General features: G+C 41.7%; 1 protein-coding gene across 1 annotated transcript in view; it reads left to right on the plus strand.

Annotated features, from left to right (window-relative positions):
- EOGT (EGF domain specific O-linked N-acetylglucosamine transferase) overlaps positions 1-4,117 on the plus strand; it is a 273,584-nt gene extending 269,467 nt beyond the window's left edge. The window contains exon 18 of the mRNA XM_086936837.1: positions 3,863-4,117. Within this exon, the coding sequence (XP_086792963.1) occupies positions 3,863-4,009 (147 nt within the window). The 3' untranslated portion in view covers positions 4,010-4,117. The remainder of the gene's footprint in view (positions 1-3,862) is intronic.
- The last annotated feature ends 17,203 nt before the right edge of the window (positions 4,118-21,320 follow it).

Consider the following 21,320-nt stretch of genomic DNA (forward strand, 5'->3'; position numbering starts at 1 on the left):
AGGAGAGCTGTGCCCGATGTCCGGCTGGGTAGGTAACGGACGCTGTCTGGACAGTTCTACCGTGCATCAGCCATGAACACTCGGTCTCCGCAGAAGAAAGCATCGAACCCGTCCATCTCCAGAAATGTCGAGCCCACAAGCGGGAGTCCGGATCAACAAGGACCGCAGACAAAAAAGACCTCAGGTGAGAAAGAGGGTCCAAGGAGGAGGTAGAAATCCAGGGACTCAAGCCAAAAGAGCAATCCCTAGCCGGGAGTACCCGGCAGGAGCTCCTCACATGTCGGCCATCTTGCAGATCCCCAGTGTCAATGTTTTTATTGGTGACTCAGCAGGTGTATGAGTGGCAGTATGGGTGAGCAAGTGGATGTGTGTGTAGATCTATGAATTAGTGAGTGGTTGTGTGGGTACTGGTATTGCTCTGCAATGGGTTTGTGAATGGTTGTGTGGCAGTGGGTGTATAAAAGATTCTAGAGGGGTGTGAGTGGGTGCATATGAGATGATGTCATCAACTGTGTCATTTGAAATGTCATGAGTGATGTCACCGATCATGTCGTGAGTGATGTAATATGTGAGGTCATAAGCAGTTCATTGCGGGGGCGCAAGTTATAGTTAACTCAGGTAACTATAACTGTTGAATTTCACAGGTTTTGTACGAGTAAAATGTGAGTCTAACCATAACGTCCCTGCACCCTTTGGCTGTTTTAGTAAATATATATATGGCAAGTGGGTGCGTTTAGGGGTAGATAAGGGTATTGGGTGAGACGGGTGTTTTAGGGGTGGGTAGGATATAGGGTGAGAAGGGTGTTTTAGGGGTGGGTAAGGATATAGGGTGGTAACGGTGTTTTTGTGGTGTAGGCGAGGGTAAGGTTATTAGCTGGTGTAAGGGTGTTTTCAGGGATTAGGGGAAGTAATGTTTTTGGTTGGTGTAAGGGTGTTTTCGGGGTTTAGGGATGGGTTATTTTAAGGGTGTTCCTAGGGTTTAGGAGTGGGTAGGGGTATAGGGTGGTAAAGATAATTTAAAAAAATTGCGGTTTACCCCCATAAAAAAAGTTATATATATATATATTTAATATGGATTTTCACTCACCTTACCATATACTTACCTTGGGTTGTGAAGGCATATGTGTGTTAAAGACAATGCTTTGTAAAAGCATTGCGTGGTAATAGATGCATGGTAAAGGCATGCGTTGATAGGTCATAAAGCCGTTCTTTTAGTGTAGTATGGTATCTGGCTATGATACGAACATCACCTTCTTATTCAATCCTTATTATTATTTTTGTTTTACAGAAGACTTAGCAAGGAGGTTAGACCAGTCAGAATGTGGTTGTAGTCTATTTCAAATGAAGTTTCAGTTTGAAAAAAAGCAATCTAGTTGAATGTACAGTTGGATATAATTTTGCTCTTGTCTGGTTCATAAGTATTTGCATCGACCTCTGCCTAGGATGCTTATTGTCTACTCTTGAGAGCAACAGAATTTACAGCAGGTGTTAGGATTGACTACCTTAATTTTAGATTGGTGGGGTCTATTTAATAATTCGGATAAAATGATCATGACATTTGGATTCTACTTCTCGTACCTTATGAGCAGCTGTCTTAAACTTGAGAAAAGACAGACTTAACCTTCCCCAGGGCTCCTGAATAAACATATTCATAGAAGCTTTTTTTTGTACAGTACTTCCTGGTTTGCTGGAGCTACTCAGATCGACCCTGCGGGCTTGCCATAGGTGCCGACAATGGACAGATGGCTCAAGATACGTTCTCTCAAGGGGTAGATGCTACAGGATCATTAGAGCCAATCCAACATTACTATTCCTGCAGCTACACCCTGAAAGTGCAATACACCTCTCACATTTGGCTTAGTAGTGGTCCTTCTTGAAAAGCTAGTAAATCCTTTTTATTAGATCTTAGTATGAGCTGAGGCAACATGTAACACTGTAGTGGGCACTCACGTAAGTCTCTGAAAACTAGATGAACATGTCCCAAATAAAGTTACAGTATAAATTAATGTATAAAAATCAGTCTGATTAGCAAATTAACATTAGTAATAGTTGCCATTTTAAAACGTGCAGCGATTTGGGATGCAGTTTTCCTTTTTATTCACTGCTTACTTTTTAAAACATTTGAGAATTGCTGGAACTTCAGTCTACAACCAAAAATCCTATTTGAAATACGGTCAGTGACTTCAGGCCTGATTATGATCTTGACAGACAGGGTTACTCCATCATAGATGCGATGGATATCCTATCCGCCAAATTCCAATTCCATTATATCCAGGGAACTTGTTATATTATGGATGGGATATCCGTCACGTTTGTGACGAGTATTTCATCCACCAAGATCATAATCAGACCCTTACAGAGCAGCCTTTCTTAAGAATATATTTGCCCATAACCTTTATTAGAGACCCCTTCCCTCGTCTTTTTGTCATGATCCCTAACTTAGATGGAAGATAGTATTCTCGCGAGCGTGCCTCCCTCATAATATATGCTATACCTATACCCTTTGCTGAATTTAGTGGGACATCTAGTTAGTAACTGATGTACTGCTCCCTTCATTATGACTTCGGAGAAACATCTAGTATGGACCGGACGCACTTCACCCCGTCGCCGACTTCAGAGAGACCTCTAGTAGTGACATGGGGTGCTGCACCCTTGCAGCACAAAAAAGCATATGGAGGACAAGGCAACTAAGCAAATCACTGGTGGGGGGATGGGTGCAGTGTCTGCAGCATAACCATTAGGTCATTGCCATATGAAAATAGCTTATTGTAATATTAACAAATGGGATGTATTTGTTGATGGAGTATGGCAGTATTACTGGGTAATGGGGTTCGCTATGGGTATGGTGTGAGGATTAGCGAGGTATGGTGAACATCTCAACATACACTAAAGATTACTGTGTGATGGTGCAAATGAGAACTGCAGTCTTATCATCGAGTGATGGTGCAAATGAGAACTGCAGTCTTATCATTGAGTGATGGTGCTAATGAGAACATGCAGGCTTTTGATTGAGCGATGGTGCAAATGGGCTCATGGAGCCATGTCTTCTCAGTAATGGACCAGCTCTTGCTTAATTCTCACATTTTCTAAATGCAAATCTGAACACGCATCCAAGATGAATATGCATTGAGGAATAATGAGTGGCTAGGCAAACCCAAATATACATTCTCATCAGATGGTGGGCTTTCTGGTCATTGTGGGGTACCCGCTCATGCGTATGCTTGCTCTGCAACAATGGTGTGGCTGCTTGACTTATTGTGATTACTTGGCGAAAGAGTGCCTAACCCTGGTTTAATGCTTGTTTACTGTTATAGCATTTCAAAGGATTCTTGGCAAACATGTAGTGGCTCAATATTTTATGCATTTTCTTTTACAGACACTAGAGGTTTTAGACATATATGCAACTATACAATTAGCCACAACTGTCAGCATGTCTAGTCCACATGAGGTATACCTCAACATAGAAATGCCGCCCACTTTGCATGTAGCTGTGGTTGTCAGAGACCAGGAATTTAGGTGTACCTAATGTAATGTAGATAGTAAAGTCTCCCAAAATATTGCATTCAACATATAGACATGCATATGCCGTATACATGTATATGCAAATTCATGGCATAGTTTTCATAGTTGCTATGTTTTTTTGAAGGAGTTACTTTGCAGAAATACCCGTTGTTAGGAAGCATGAAACTAGTGAACATTTACATGACTTGGCAAATTAAATTGTCATTTTAACTGAAAAGGTTATTGTACTGGCAGTGCCATAAATAGTTTTTACTTATGTTTTTATCAGAGCATATATGACGTGCATACTTGTATTACAGCAAATGCCCTCCTTAATTACAGTGATGTTTTCATTTTGCAGGGTCATCATCCTACACTAGGAGAACACCCTAAATTTACAAATTACTCTTTTGATGTCGAAGAATTTATGAATCTTGTACTTCTGGCAGCAGATCATGTATCGAAGCATCCGAAGTGGCCATGCAGGACAAATCGTGATGAACTATGAATTGTGTTGAAATAAGGCGGCTTTTTGTGAAAAGCCCTGATGTAGACTGGCTCTGCAGACACTTTCCTTTAAATTTATCATTTACATAAAATATTTATTTATAGACCACCACTGCGTTTATTTTGTGTTTTTTTCATTGTGTGTTATATTTTATGATTTCTTTATTGTATGTTTTTTCGGTGTTGTTGAGTGAGGTCATTTGTCAACTTTGTTTTATAAAAAGGGGCGCTGCGAATAGTTTAAGCAGTGGAACCAACAGTGCAACATTAAACCGTAATGAAATAGTAATTTCGACAGAAAAAAAAAGCTAAATGCCAGTCGCCATGCAACAGGAAAATTCGAGTTTTATGCTACCGACCGAGGAAAGTAGGTCTGATAACACATGTACGCAGTATAGATAAGAGGCCACAGAAATGGAAAGGGCACTTGGAACTGATTTCGATTTGTGGGAGAATGCTGAATCCAGAACAAAATCCATTGGTGGATATTACTCATTCATTGCTGTAAATCCTGCTATGGGATTTTCCTCTGGGTATATAGCACATCTTCCACAAACCGGGGGATTTTCTATTGCTACCCATCTGTCAATCGCACCCTTAATGTGTAGGGAGTTCGAATTGGCATGTTTAACATGTATGAGAGATTGAAAGATCGCTTGCATCACACAGCTGATTCTAGGAAGTGGTGGAAAGCAGTCCGGATATTTTGCTCGCTACATACATACAAACAGATGTCCCTATCTGTGATACTTCAGATGTGGAAGTAACTCAGGCAACAGTGTCTTAAAATGTTGTTTCACAACATGCATTTTGATTGTGTTCATTCACAGATTATATCCTTTCAAGAAGATGTCGCTTCTCTTATGAAAAAGTTGTATGCATTGTATACTAATGAGATTTTCCCAACTGCAGTCAGGTTGATTACAGAGATTGCCAGCAAAAACCTCACGCGCAAGCTGATGACTGTGAATCTCCACTTCTCCTATCTTTCCTCTGGATCGATCATCACACATGTAGGTTTTCTACTTAGTAGTAATTATGGGATGGGCCATGGGGAGTGTCTATCAAAAAAGAGACATGCTTACTTCTAAATGGAAGTATTTTAGGGTGAAGCAAAGAGGGGTTTAGAGAGAGTTAGTGATGGGTTTAGGCAGGGACCCACCCACAAAAGAGTAAGCCTATTGCAATTCACATACACCACTTCTAAAGTTACTACAGTCAAAAAGGACCCCAAAACAAATGTAAATGTACTCCATCTCGGAGATTGCGTACGCCCAGCACCACACATGGCTAACCACTGATATTTCAACACCTTCTCTTAGTAAATAATTTCGATAAGATCATAAAATAAACCCTCATAGGAAAGAATGTTCAATTGTTATTTAAAAAAGTTAAAATATAAACACATTTAATTTATTGAAAAATATATTTCTAAAAATAACATTTATTTTATTTTAAAATGCTAACTTTTTTTAATTCAGAGTTAATGTAACATCTTTATTTAATATTATTCATTACTTTTAACTCTATACATCAATTTAAATAATTTTTAATGCGTGAAAAAGCTATATTTGTTTTACTTTAGTTGTGGATTTTAATTTAAACTAGTTGTGGACTTTATTTTAAACTTCAGAAGAATACTATTAATTGACATTACAATTATATTTAACATAAATAAGTACGCTATTTTATGTTTAAGATGAATACACTTTTCTACTTTTTCCAATGGGGGTGGATATCTCTACATCAGGTAAGTGTAGATCTCCCTATAGTAAACCATAGGGAATTTTTTAAAGTTTATTCAACTTAAAAAAAAAATGGAGTAAAGAGAAGGTAGCTGACTTCAAAAGCTCTCCACTATGCATGCACTCTGATACAAATTGAATACCTGATTGAATGGGGTGAAACCGTACTCTAGCAGGAACCACAAGCCTTGTGAGGGTGTAGTCACAAGCAACCTTAAATTAGCCTGCGCTCAACTCTCAAGTAGTTTGGCAAATCACAGTCAGGCTTCACTCTGAGGTAACCTGCGGAGCGTTTGTGCAACACTTCAAACAGTAATAACATGAAAACACACCACAATAAGGGATCCCACACCAAATTAGAACAAACATTTGAAATGCAATAGGTCTTGCATTTACAAGAGTTTGAGCTATTGGCTTTGTAAACAACATTGTCTTTTGCCCCTTTTTTTTTTTGAGTGGGTGTATGTGACGTGAAGTGGATTTATGTGGGTTGAATTGTAATTGTTAGTTGTTGAATTGTGTGGTGTGTAGTGCATTTATGTAGTGCAATTATGTGGCATGGTGGATAGATGGGGTGAGAGCTGCACAGAATAGACAGAAAGTAAGATACAGAAGGATAGGTAATTTGAGCACGAAGTGGTGAATGAACTCCAGACAAAGAAGCAGAAAGATGAGCGAAAGAAGGGGAGAGTAGGCTATAGATGCATAAAGATATAGCTTATGTGTATACAAAAGACACCTTAAGAAGAGAAGGAGAGCGTGGGTTTCAGCAATGGAAGTCTTGAAAAGGCATGGGAAAGAAACTGCTTGAAGACCTGAAGTGAACCATACCAGAGAGGTGGGAGGAGTGCGTGAGACAGCAAGAGAGAGGTGTGTGTGAGACAGAGAGGGAGAGATGATTGGGAGCCAACTCTAATGAGCGACGGGTTCTGGAGACGGGCTTCACATAGGCGTAGCGGACGGTTGACTCTAAAACACAAGTGTTGTTTGGTCTGCGTCCCCCGCCAGGACCTTTGCGGTATGTCCGCCTCCCTTTACATATTGATTGCGCTTTCAGAAGCACTGAAGGGGCTTTAGTGTGAGAACCGTGAGTAGACCAGTTCTAATTTGGCCCATAGGTCAGGATGCGCCTTAGCATGCGTATACCGCCATGGTCCGCGGTCATGAGGAAAGCCTCGCCAATTCCATACAGAGGCTGAAACATGTTCACCCATTGCTTTATGAATACGGATGTAACTGACCAATCTAATCAGTTATAACGTCCACCATGCATTATTTTTTACTCTAGTCATACTACCCTATTATTAAAAAATGTTGAAGGAGTAGTATATGCTATTTTAACATCACTTATTGCACCAGCACTTGCACCCAATACTCACAAAATCCTGCTCCGCTGTAACCAGGCATCGTAGCACACCGGGGAGGCACTCGGCCTCTCTGGTGGGGGTTCCTATGATGAAGCATGTCACCAACTAGGTTGGTGAGTGAGGACCCTTCTTAAAAACGTGAGTGATTCCACGTCTTAGCCTTTCTTCAACTCGGCTTCAGTCTTTTGTTGTTTGTTTACCCTTGGGGAATAAGAGTGGAGTAACAATTCCCTCTCTCTCTCTCTTTGTTTTGATATATATGAAGACATAGTCAAGAAACCGACGAGGGTCATTCTGACAAAGTTTGCAGAACTATTTATATATACTATTTGAAGGATTGCCCAAAACACTGCCTATTCAAATCAGACTGAAATCCCGTTGTAGCATGTTAAAAGCAAAATGCGTTCCCATTGTTTAACAGGCCATAGCCAATGTATATTTCAGTGTCCCGAAAATATCTGCAGGGATGCAAGGTTCTGGTTAATATATTCTTGCCCCGTCCCCCCTCAAAATAAAACAGGCTTTGAAGGACAGCGCTAGAATTTTCAACAACATAAAGCCCCAGTGATATTTTGCCAACATTGGCAATGCACTTCAATACGATAATTCTAGGCGAAATCCTAGCTTAACTAATCCAGATGCTGGTAATATATTTTAGAACTTGATAATGCTTTGATCTGAGTAGGGATACTCAGAAAATGCCATTCTTCCCGCATCAATTACAAAACACGTTTACAGCAATGTACATTACCAAGGAAAGACAACTCCCATGTAATTACTAACAATCTATGGAGTTGCTGGCACGTAACAACATGTGTCCCTTTTAGGTGGAACAATTTCACACAAAAGTGAAGAAAATAAACACACAAAACGGGTATCACGCGTGTTTACACCCTCTTGATGCTATTGTGAACTGGTCCATGTTATGGATACTTCTACTCCGGCCTTTCGGACTTCAAACAAGAGAACATATGTGCTGAAATTATTACGTAATAGAAACATATAGTAAAGCTGTGTGACCTGCATTTACTGAAACAAAACCAAATGAAACATGGCGTGAAATAATCTCTCGATAATATTTTATCCCTGAGACTGCGCAATCCCTGCAGAAGCATGTTACTGTTAACCAACGCAGCAATCGTTATCTTTTACATACAGTATTGTAAGTTATGTTGAACGTAGGGGTAAGACAACAAAGCTGTTGCGACTCAAGCAATACAAAATGTTCGATCTGCAACATGTAATTAGCTTTCTACTTATTTATTGTGACTCACTTTTTCGACTGCTTTTCTCCAAAATGTAACATGTATTGATCTTGAATTAACTGTCACCGCCTGGCTCACAATTTGATAGGTTTCCTTTCTCCAGGTTATCGAAGCGTGGCACAGATGTAAGCAGTGAGCCATGCAACCAACGCATCCCATAACCAGCACCTCAAACGAGGAACAGAGGACTAAGATTTAAAGACAAAAACCTCCCATTAAAATGTAGTTGAATGACACTTTTCAAAAACACGAATTTATTCAAACAATAACACAAAGGCTACATGAGCCAACAGCAAAGGTGTGTGTGCAGAACACATAGCGGATTTTACTGTGCAACGTTCAGTTTCTTTTAACTTTATGGAGGCTAAACGTTAACGTGCACACATGAACCTCGAGGAGCAAAGACAAGACTTAGGGCTTACTCAGTTACATTGTGCAGCGGGCTAGTACAGCCAAGAGTATGAGCCAAACTTGCATATCTATCGTTAATGTCCCGTCTCTTATCTCCTCATCCAGTGTCGCCCAGAGATGCTCGTGGGCTTGCCGCTTTTATGGTGCTCCTGTGGTCATAAATGCAGGGAGCGGGCAGGATCCTAGCAGCCCTGCATCCCGCCATGCCAAAGCCAACATTGTCTGGGCAGCTTCCTGCTTTGAAAGTGGAAGCGTGCGTGGCCTGCTAAATGTAAGCAAAGCACGTCCTGCCTAACTAGAAAAAAACTCAATAAATAAATAGTACACACCGTGTAACAACCAAGTAAAGAAGCCAGTAGCCATGGGAGGATAGAAATGATGACACAGCTGTACTAAGGAGGGACTAAAAAAGCAAAGCACATCCTGCCTAACTAGAAAAAAACTCAATAAATAAATAGTACACACCGTGTAACAACCAAGTAAAGAAGCCAGTAGGCATGGGAGGATAGAAATGATGACAGCTGTACTAAGAGGGACTAAAAAACCTAATCAATCAGAGGCCAGCGTTACGAAGGACAAAGACACAAGCCAATGAAAAGTATGGGCGGGCTTCTCTCCCGTACTGAACTACCCCAGATCTTCCCTAGAGCAGCGCTTGCGCGCGGACTCTAGGCTCGACCTAAAGTATAGTAAACATAAATAAAACAAGATAAAAACCACTAAAATCCAATCGGTGTAACCAGAGATATGCAAATTTGAAGATTTCCGTAGAAGCAGTGCTTAAAAGCACAAAGCACTATGTGTGGATACCTGGTCGTATTGGTATTGTTTACAGTAGGGATCTTTGGATTCACTAACAGATGAGGTGATATTAACTTGATTGATACATCCGTAGTCATGTTTTAAATATGTTGATATCCCTTGTCATGGTACGATTATTGGTTTGAAATAGAGAATAATTGTTGTGTGTTCCATTGTTAGGTTTTTCTACTTTGAGAATCGATATGGATGGAGGATTGAGAATTATTTTTACCCCCCGTTTTGCATACTTTAAGTGAGTACTTCATGGATGATTTTGGTGTTGGTTTGGTGCATTTCGTCCTCCTTACCTGGCTTAGTATTATGTTGCACTAGCCTGTGTTTTATCAAAAATGTTTTGAAAACATTTATTGTTGTACTAGCATTTGCTTTAAATAGAGAGTAATCTTTATTGTTCCATTTTTTAGGTTCTTTGTTATATCGATTTTGAGAATTGATACTGATGGAGGTTAGAGATTGACCATTGCCCCCATTTTTTACATTTTGTGTGAGTACGTAGTAATGATTTTGGTGTCAGTGGTTGCATTTGTCTTTCCTCACAGGTGCTTCTCTTTGTTTGGCTTTATTCGCAATTTTGATCCACTTCTTGCTTTCCTTGGTAGCATACTCCTTTCAAAGATTCACTGCATTAGTGCTGTGGATTATGTGCTCATTGCAGTGATTTAATTTCAGGGTTGTTTATTTTATAAAGGTCTATATAGAATTCGACACTTCATCCTGAGGATGGTTCCATGTACTATTTAGACCCTTAAAGACCGAATGCTCTAATTTTATCCAATGTGAGAGGTATGCCTTGCAGTAGTGAAACCCGAATTGGAGAGATTTTCACTACTAGGACATGTAAAACTTAAAGGTACATGTCCAACTTTTTAAATACACCACACCCTAACCTATAGACTGTCCAGGGCCTGCAATAGAGGTGACTTTTATGTGTGTTAAAAAGGAAGGTTTTGGCCTGGCAAGAGGTTATTTAGCCAGGTCGAAATTGCAGTTCAAAACTACTCACACAGGCTTCAATGGTAGGCCTAAGCCATGTTTGAAAGGGCTACTTAAATGAGTTGCACTATCAGTGCTGCAGGCCCACTAGTAGCATTTAATTTACAGGCCCTGGGTACATGTAGTGCTCTTTACTAGGGACTTGGAAGTAAATCAAATATGCCAAGTAGGTGCAAGTTAATGTTACCAAGTTTTAAAGAGTGAGCACATGCACTTTAGCACTGGTTAGCAGTGGTAAAGTGTGCAGAGTCCTAAGGCCAGCAAAACGAGATCAGCAAAAATGGAGGAGGAAGGCAAAATCGTTATGAGAATACCATCCTAAAGAATACAGGTCTAACACACTCCAAATGCTGTATATGTTGGCCGAGGCATCATGCGAACAAACACCAAATGTGTGCGCTGCCTTCTGATAATCGTCCACTTGATTTTAATGTGTTTGTTGACTGCCGCTGAATCATCAGATTTACTACCTGCTCCCGTCACCCACAGACTGACACACGACTGAGTGAGCAGAACTGGGCAGCTGAGCATTGACTGCTGGAAAGGACACTCATGTTATTTCTTGCATCAACCAAAGTTGATGGAGTGAAGATCTGGTGCAAATGGACCATTCCAAGAGCTCACTCAACTGCTTAGTACCGAATTGTAATGGTGAGAGGCACCATTTAGTTTATCAGTCAGAACCTTAAATGGTTGATTCCCTCAGGGATCTTGTTTATCCTTCTATTCAATCTCTACCTGGTCACTTTAGCCAACCGGAGACACGCCTATGATTTTAACCTATTTTTAAATGCTGACAACCCTCAGATTGTACTGAAAGTATCCAAGATTTTTTACAAGACAGCACCTGCTTTTTATGATTACTTATTGCAGGTTGAAGGTTGAAGGATTAATGAGCTCTATTCATCTCATGTAGAATGGGGACATGACTGAGATACTGTGTTCAGCTCTTCCATCCTTTTCTGGACACCCTCCTTTGGTTCGAAACCAGCATTGTTCACCTGCATAAAAAAAAGAAGAAATTGGTATGTAAAAATTGACTGAGCTCCCTTCTGAAAGATGTTACTTTCAGTTGCACTCTTTGGAGCATATCTTATATCGTTTTTAATTTTCTCTCAAAATTACCAATGCCTTACTTTCATTGTGTCTTCATTATTGTAATTCGACCGACCTTGGTCTCCCAGAGTATGCACAAGCTTCAATGCATTCAAATAATGTAGCTAACCTGCTGCATAGATTAAAGATGAGAGACAGTGTAGCACCCTCTTCAATTCTATGCCTGGGGCTCTATTTTGAGCCCCCTATTTAGTCTTTATCAGCTAGCTAGATTGTTACGGTCACAGTACAAATTACTCATGGTTTCGAAGGTTCACTGCCAACATTTGGGGATGTGACATGCTTTTTCTGTTTTAGCAACTGAGTGGGATTCCTTGCACAAACTTAATCATATTGTGGACCTCCATAAATTTTGGAATGAGCTGAGGATATTGTTGTTTAGATGTAATTTCTAGGTGTTCTTTTATGGTTTCCTTTTGCGTGTACTGTGTTTCGAGGTCTGAGTTATTTTCTTAGCACCATGATACCCTTCTGGAGTGAATGTAGGGCTTTACAATACAACTAAACGATTGAAATTATGAAAAAGTCACCTATGACCCAGTTTTCTGAACTTCTGGGATCAACCAGCAACAGTCTTAGAGCAACTAAGCAGCCTCAGCTGCAAAATCCATAAAGATCTGCCCTGTAAAACTTGCATCTGCAGCTCTCACCTCTGGAGCAGTGATTATTAATCTGTGGTTTGTGGTCCCCGGGGGGGTACGCAAAGCATACTAAGCAGGTCCCCTACTGCTTACAAAATGTTATAATATAAACAGATTAATAAAGTTATGTAAATAAGAAGTAAAATGTAAAAACTTTAAAACGTTCTCTTAGTGTGAAGGAATGTGAATTTGGAGGCCTCAGCTGAATGTAGAAAAACTCCAACCTTCCCATTAAAATTACAATTTAGAATTTTTTATATTTAGTTGCAAATTAAATAAAATATGTCATCAGTCGTCTGTTTTGTGTGTGTATTGTTTCGCAGTTCAAATCATAGAAATTTCTTTGCCAGGGTCCCCAGCTTCTAGTAATGACTCAGTGGGGGTCCCCAGATTCCAATAATGATTCAGTGGGGGTCCCCAAATTTTTGTAATGATTAAGGCCCTCATTAGGATTGCGGTTTTTCCTCATCCTCCGGTCCGGCGGAAGTGTCCGCCGGCCCGGAGGATGCGGAAAAACCGCTGCGGACACTTCAAAAACCCCCCGCCAGATTAGGATGGCTGGGGGGTCAGGAAGACCGTCCGCCGCTTTTCCGCCGCGGTCGCCTTAAGACAGCGGCGGAAAAGCTCTAATATGGAGGCGGTGTCTAACAGACACTGCCAGCCATATTAGGATGTGGGAAAACTGATGCCTTTCCGCGGCGGCTTCTCCGCCGTGGAAAGGCATACAGAGATTTCTTTGGGGGCCTGCTTCAAGCAGCACCCGCCGCAATGCTAAATATTGAGGATGTGACCTCCAGGGTGGCAGTCACATCCTAATCTGCACGGAGGGACCGCCGCTGCCCCTGCGGACGGTCCCTCCTACTCTGGGGTGGCGGACGGACGCAGGTCCGTCCGCTATCCTAATGAGCACCTAAGTGAGGGTCGACAGAAGTCAAAAGGTTAAGATCCACTGCTCTAGAGCATTTACCATATTTTTCAATGCTGATGATATCCTGAAATGTAACAAGTAAATTTCAGCAGCGTTGACCTGGGTTCATATCCAAATGGAAGACAATAAACATGGGAAATTGATAGATCAGCTGACACTGTTGACCGGGGTGCAAATAGCATTTTTATGTCATAAGTTATCAACAACATTAATGCAGTGTTTAGTTTCACTTGCACTTGAATGTCTAGCATTCTTAGGTTACTGGTGTGAACAGTATTTCAGGTATTCAACCATACCTTGGTATCCATCAAATAGTCTATTTTTATTTTATTTTTAATAAAAGAACAAACAGGGCAATGATACATGCAGCTGAAATAATATGCATTGTGTGGATCATGAGAACAAAGCAGCCTTGATCACTGTTACAGGTGTACATGAAAAACATTGGCATTGAGACATCATTATTACCAATCTGTACTTGTACAATCTATACTATTCTGAGGCACTGTCATCGTCCGTAAAGTTTGGGGGATCACAAATGTCACCACGGAACTTATTCCAAGCTCCCCAAATTTTCTCCCATTTCTTGGGGCACCCACGGTGTATAAACACTGACTTCTCTGCCATCATCATTTCATCCATGTCTTTGCACCACTTACGGAGGGAAGGTAACGCCTCGGAGCCCCACAATAAGGCGATGTTATGTTTTGGCACCATCATACCTAACATTACCCAATCCTGCTGGCGGTGATTCAAGTCGTTCGGCTCCCATACATTTAACAAACAACGACGGGGCTCAGGCACCAGGGAGATATCTATAGGTTGAGAAATTGTACGCATGACTGCCGTCCAATATGTTGCTACGTGTTTACAATCCCATATGGTATGGTAGAATGTCCCCTCATCTCCACAATGTCGTAAGCAATATTTATGTGAGGTTGACCCTATCTTAAATAATGTCGTTCTAGCGTAATATGTACGGTGTAATATTTTAAGCTGAACCAGCTTGAGTCTTGAGGGTATGGCCGTTTCTCGGGGGGAGGAAAGGGCCTCCTGCCATTCAGATTCATCAAAATCGCCCACTTCTCTGGACCAGTTCTGCCTTAATGTGGACGACACGTCAGGAAGATTGTTTATCAATTTCCGGTAGGTCAATGAAGTGGCCCTATCTGTCATATGTTCTGTCAGAAGCCTATCTTCTAGAGGGGAGGAGTCCTGTAGCTCGGCGTTTGCAGGTATGACTGATTGGAGTGCATGTCTGATTTGTAGGTACCTGAACGTTTCTGTCTGCGTCATTTCGTAATGCGTTTGGAGATGTGAGAAGTCCACCACCCTTCCTCCCTTCCAAAGATCACCTACCACTGAGATGCCTATATTATCCCAGTTCCGGAACCCCGTACTGTTGCGGAGGGAGCCCAACTTGAAGTAGTCCCAAAGTGGTGTAATTTGTGTGATCGTCCCAGCGCATTTAAGACGTCTATTCGCCTTATACCAAAGTTGAACAGAGTGGCGCGTGGGCCCGAGTAGGTCTGAGGGCATGCGGCGGCTGTAGAGGTTACCCAACAGCCTGTTGCTCTCCAAGCATTGTCTATCAGCTAGATATGTCGGTCCAGCCAGCGGGCATGTAACCAATAATTTATCTGCTTAAGATGGGCCGCCCAGTAATATAATTCCATATCAGGAAGTGCTATTCCCCCATCATACCAACTCTTTGTTAGCTTAGCCTGCGCGATGCGAGGTGGTTTCCCACCCCACAAGAGGTTTGAAACAGCTGCAGCAAAAGTCTTGAAGTAGGAATCAGGAACCATAAATGGTGTATTCTCGAGGACATATAAAAATCGTAGGAGCGCCATCATTTTGTATAAAGCCGCCTTACCCAGAAGTATAAGCGGGAGAGTCCGCCATACCTTGACGTCACGCTTAAAGCGCTCTAGATGTGGAGTAAGATTCAAAGCCGAAAATTCGTAGGGTCAGATGTAATATAAATACCCAGGCATTTAAATGCCGTCTCAGTAATGCGTAAGGGGCAACTCACGGGTAGAAGAGGAGGAGGGCCGGTCAGTACATGTAGAACGGACTTGGACCAGTTTATTCTATAGCCTGACACCCTTCCAAACTTTTCACAGACGTTTAGCAATTCTAGGATGGATTTCTTAGGGGAGGTAAGATATAGCAGGATATCATCCGCATATAGGGATATGCGGTCCTCCCATGTATTAGTCCAAGAAAGTCCCTTAATGGAGGGTTCCCATCTGATCCAGATTGCAAGCGGCTCTAGGATAAGCGCGAAGAGTAACGGGGATAGCGGACATCCCTGCCGCGTACCTCGACCCAGTGGGAAGTCTCGGGAAACATGTCCATTAGCTGCCACGTGAGCCAGGGGCTTGTTGTAAAGGAGGCGAGCCCAAGTGCAGAATTTCGGGCCAAAGCCCATGTGGCGGAGTACCGCAAACAGGTATGGCCATTCCACGGTATCAAATGCCATAGTGGAGTCTAAGGAGAGAATGACTGCAGGTTCCCGAATAGACGGAGCGCGTGCCAGGACCGCATAAAGCCTTCGTAAATTTAGCGCCGTGCTTCGGTGCGGCATACATCCAGACTGGTCCAGGTGCACTAAGGAGGAGAGGTGAGGGGTCAGCCGCAACGCTAGTAGTTTGGCAAGGATCTTGGGTTCTGCATTTATCAGAGAGATTGGACGATAGGACGCGCAGTCCGTCTCTGGTCTCAAATAGTGTATTTTAAGTGCACTTTAATTGTTTAAATTTGTTTCAGTTTGGAATGTTGAGCTGACCACCTTTAACCGTGGTTTGCAGCAAGAAAAACATTGGATGAAATGAAAGCCTATAAGGAAACCAGAGGGAGCATGCAATTTAATGTATCCATTTGACTGGACGTGGTCTGGATGCCTTTTGTTACCCATTTTAAATCAATGACAGGTTTCTAGTCCCTATATGGTTTTAGGACTAAACACAAAAAAAATTGGAAGGAAAGGTTCAGGTACACAGTTTTTTGGGGAGGAATGGGGAAGATGAACTCATTTGCAAGAAGTTCCTGGATGCTTCTCAGAGGTACCAGCATTTCCAGTTACTGTTTGGACCATGCTGCCTTGCTGATAGCCTAAGTCCCGAGAGGGTCTCTTGAACTCTGATGTAAGTATCTCTGTTGAACAATGTCCAGCACCCACCTGCTGAAGAACAGTTTGATTCACCCTCTTTTCACCTCACCCTTTCTAGATTGGGAGGAGGAGCAATAGGTTCATTTAGTGAAATTGACTGCTAAATATTGGTGAGAGTAGAACAGTTCATTTAGGGAGGATCAGGGCCTTGGTATGCTCAAAACTGAAATTGTGCTATTGTTGAATAGAGCCAGGGCTGTAAGTGGGCCGGGTCCAGCCGGTGCTCAGCACCTGCAGTTTTCAAAAGGAGGAGCTGAGACGGGTCCCTATCGGGCTCTCAATTTCTGCCCTCACATTTTCCTTGAGAAAAAAATCTTAACTCAGCGGTAGTTGCACTCATCACTGGCCTTAGATGTAACTGTGAAGAGACTCCTTTGTTAAGCATGCTGCCACCAGGGCCGCTTTAGGGCAGTGTGACTGGTGCAGCTGCACTGGGTGCTGACCTGTGGAGGTGGGTGCTGACCTCATGGAGGCGCTGTGTTTAGCAATAACTTATGATTGGAGAGAGGAGGGGCACTTTTGCCAGGTGGTAGTGAGAGAATACGAGGAGGTGGTTATCGGGTGTTGGGGTGCCAGATATGGTAGTCGCACTGGGTGCCACCAGTGCTAAATCTGGCCCTGGCTGCCAAATTCCGGAGCTATTCGGAACTACCATTGCCACAGTCCCTAGGAAGTAGCTGGAATAAAATGAACGGATGAACTAAATGTTAGGAACTAACTGTTATGCAGGCAACTGCATGCTCAGTTCAAGGATCTTGTCACTTTAATGGCGAAAGGATTAGGGATGAGTGGTGGGGACGAAGTGGCAATCGTCTGTGAACTCTGATGTGCTATGGTTAAATGTTCCTCTGTTTCTCAGAAATAAACACAGACAATTATCTGAATTGTTAATATCTATAACCATGAAACGCATTATTTAAAATAACATTAAAATTTCTATTTCCATACATTTTTCCACTGGCGTTTATTTCCATCATTCATCTTAATGGTTCTCCAAAGCATACATTTTTTTCTTGTTCGAGATTTTTTTTTATATCTTCTGTTTTTTATACAATGGTACATAGTGATAATAAAAAAACATAATGGTAATGCTGCGTTTGAGAAAATGTCATAAGGTTGATTTTTTGCAGACTTTGTTGAACTGGGACAGGTTCTCAACTACACAAAGAGACATTTCGTCAAAGTACCGCTTGTGTGATATCTGCTTTTGTGAACTCTTCGCTTGAAGATAAAATGGCCTTGGCAGCTAAATATACTTGTTAATGTAAAAATAACATAGGAAAACAAGCACTGGCAAAGCCAAATATCTAGGCCGTAAAAGGCGGAGCTGTTGGCTTTTCTTTTTTTTTTTTTTTTGTTTAAGAAATTTTTATTGAGTGTTAGCAAAAACATAAACAAAGCCATACAATAATGTAAGTGAATATATGTGTTAAGACACGCGGACACACTTGGCCGGCAGTCTTGTGAAGCTTGCACGCACGCCAATTGAAATCTTCTTGCATCATGACACCTGGCATCCTTTTTTTAATTTATATTCTAAGAAGGCAGTCATATAAAATGTTAAAAAGAAAATCAAAAGAAGTGCAGGTAAAAAAGGAAGCGTGCAGTCCTGCCCTCACAGAATAAATAATGTTTACAAATTAACATGAGGAACTTGTTGGGGAAGGCGGGAGTGAAAAAAGAGCACACGGGGAGGCGGAATAAAAACAACAAAATATGAGAGATAGAGGAAACACGCACTCCCATGGAGTGCTTAGTAGTAAATAAAACAAGCTTTTGCAATGCAATTGGTTTCGCCTTTAGGACCTTATATGTATTTAGCTATGCAGCACATTAGCCTGGGTGCTGAAACATCTACTGTTTCTTAACATGGTGGGAAAGTATGCACCAAAATGCATGGCACGCCAAGTTTGGGAACACATGGAGAGAAATATTGCCTTTCAGCCGGAAATTGTATAGTCCAAAGCTCTGTTTTTAATATAAAAGCAGGGTCTTCGGTGGTCATATATCTGAAAATACAGGATTTGAAAAAAATATTATTGTCTACGGGTGTTTGAGGAAGACAATTTCTATGGACTGGAATCTAGAGAATGCTAAAGTGATTCTGGTATTTTACTGACCTCTGCTGGTCGTTTTCTATCAAGAACGTTAAATAGAGGCAGTTGCCAGAAAAATAAAAAAAGAAAGTCCGTCAGCAGAAAGCAAGTCTGGTATTTTACTGACCTCTGCTGGTCGTTTTCTATCAAGACAGTTAAATGGAGGATGTTGAACAGAAAAAAATCCCTAAGCGGAAGCAGACAAGTCCTAGTGCTGATCTCCAGAGCCCACAAAGTGCATACACATTTAGGTATATTACTTAAAGTATATATACTAAAGTATGTACAAGAGGTCTCGAGTGCTTGACCTAAAAAGTCATCTCCAGTATGCAGGGGAAGGATGCAACGAATTAAATCAGAACCTTTTGACAAATTGTTACTCCTGGGTGGGATAAACAAAAGAATAGGGAGGAAACCATGAACTCAAGCGCAAATAACTGAGATGGGAAACATAGCAATCCAATCATAACAAGCCCACTCTAAGTATGTGCTTGTATCTTGCCATCATTTCTTCTGTTGTTTACTAAAAAGTCTCATATGTTTGATTTATCTAACTGAAAGCCGATTGCCACTAACATTCCAGACCATCGTTTTTTACCCATTAAGCCACTCTAGACAGAGACCTGCTATGTGCAAATCAATCTTGGTCCTGTTCCATTAGGAACAGTTTAGTTGTATTTTTATACACCCTGAGGAAATGATACACTTATATTCACTATAAAGCATAGTAAGATAATCTGGGTGAAACAGAGGGCAGTTTGAAGCAGGTACTGTAATAGAGTTTAATTCTCCTCATGGAATTTTCTTTTGTACAAGAAAACGTCACATTAGTTCGTAATCGGACTTGCCTCTCTGCCAATAAAATCATAGTTTGACTTGTGTCAGCAGGATTGCAGCCTGCGTTCATGGTGTCACTGAGGGTAATGACCTCTGTATACCATGGGTGAAACTGCAGCCTTTGGTCATCACTTGAGCACAGCAGACAGATATGAGAATTTACGATACGATGACAATAAAGGAATACAGATATACAGATGCTCTGCAGCTTCTGAACTGGACATCTTCCTACCCATAATACATTATGTACATGCCTACATGCACAACAAGAGGCAATCCAAATTATTAGACTTTAATGGTGCGACAAAGTGTTTTATTAGTTGGGAGGGAGGCTGTCAGTAGCAGGGGTGTTGGGGACCACCGCAAGTAATAAAGCCACTATCTTGTTAGGCCAAGTCAAAGATTTCAGTTATTTAAACCTACACTTAGCCGCTGGCACCTGTGACACAGAGCAGGCCGTTTTAATTTAGATAAAATGTGTAAACCATTAATGAGTACCTAAACAGCCAAAAACACAACACAATAAAATCCCACTCCAATTTAGTTAAACAGCGTTTTTATTAAACAACATGACGCCAAAATTACAAAAATCCAAGTAGGAGGAACTGAAGATATGAATTTTTTAAGATTTAAGAAAATAGTGCCAAAAATCTCCACCTTCCAATGGTAGTCAACAATCACAGTAGACCAGGACCTTGGTGCAATTTGAGGCCGATCGCGATGGAATGCGAGTTGGATATACCAAAAAGATGATCTTGCTACTGCCTGTACGTAGGGAAGTTCGGAAAAAAATTAAGCCCCAATCTGAAAAGAGACTTTGTAGTTTTTTCTGAAGACAAACTCTTCTCCGAGCAGGCCAGATCTCAAATTCAGTCAGACGTGGTGGAACTACCAGTTGGATACTTTTGGTGCTCAGTCCCTTTAAGCTCAAGAACAACATTTCTGGGGAATTTTATTTTTATTTTTTGTGCTCAAACTGGCACTCTGTTTTGGAGTAACCTGTGGACGCAGTCTACAAAGACCACACCCATTACCTTGAACGTCGCTTGGCTTACTGCTGCGGCTGTTCCCTTGTTTTCCTGTGCATTTTCTCCACTTTCATCCTCCTGCTCCCCGCTTGAGCTGACTAGCCAGGTCCTTTTCTGGACATTAGCCCACTCCCTCTCTTGTTTTTTAAGTCTGCCTCTCCAGCCCCAAACTCTTCAGCCCTGCATGTGTAGTCTGCCTCTCCTGTTGTCACACTTCTCTCACCTGCATGTGCAGGCTGGCTCTCCTGTCCCCACGCTCCTCACTCCTGCGTGTGAACGCGGTCTCACCAGCACACGCCCCAATCTCCTTACCTGTGTCTATGGCAGCTCATCTGTTCTGACGCTGGTGGCTGTGTCTGGCGTTTATGGGCCCTAATTGACTAGGGACAAAGTAGATGGTTATGGCTATGGATACCTATTGAAGTGAATAACATATCCAACTATAAAGATCAGTGCACTGAGCCAAGAGTACATTACTATTGGATATCTCTCCTGCTAAAGGATGGTTACAGACTTCTTATAAAGGTGCTGTCATGATTTAATTAACATAAATCGACACTAAGGAAATGTGAGCTTACATTATGGGTCCTTGAGAAGTTATCAGGGTACCGTTGTTGAATTTCCTGGAGACTGTATGAAGCCCTGCATTAAGGAAGGACGCTTCTTCAAGGCAAGCTCTCACTGAAGCCCGCTTCACAGGTAAAACCGGGTCTATCACCCCAGACGAAGAAACCCTGGATGAAACAATAATCAAGAGAATGGAGGCACGAAATGATCCTGAGGAGCTGACGACACCGGGAGTTATAAGAAACACCATCGCTCGGATAATCAGGAAAGGTAGGTCAGACGGAGCTCCTGGCCCCAATGGACTACCCCATGCCTTTTTCA

This window comes from Lissotriton vulgaris, chromosome 9 (assembly GCF_964263255.1).
Source record: "Lissotriton vulgaris chromosome 9, aLisVul1.2, whole genome shotgun sequence".
Taxonomy (NCBI): domain Eukaryota; kingdom Metazoa; phylum Chordata; class Amphibia; order Caudata; family Salamandridae; genus Lissotriton; species Lissotriton vulgaris.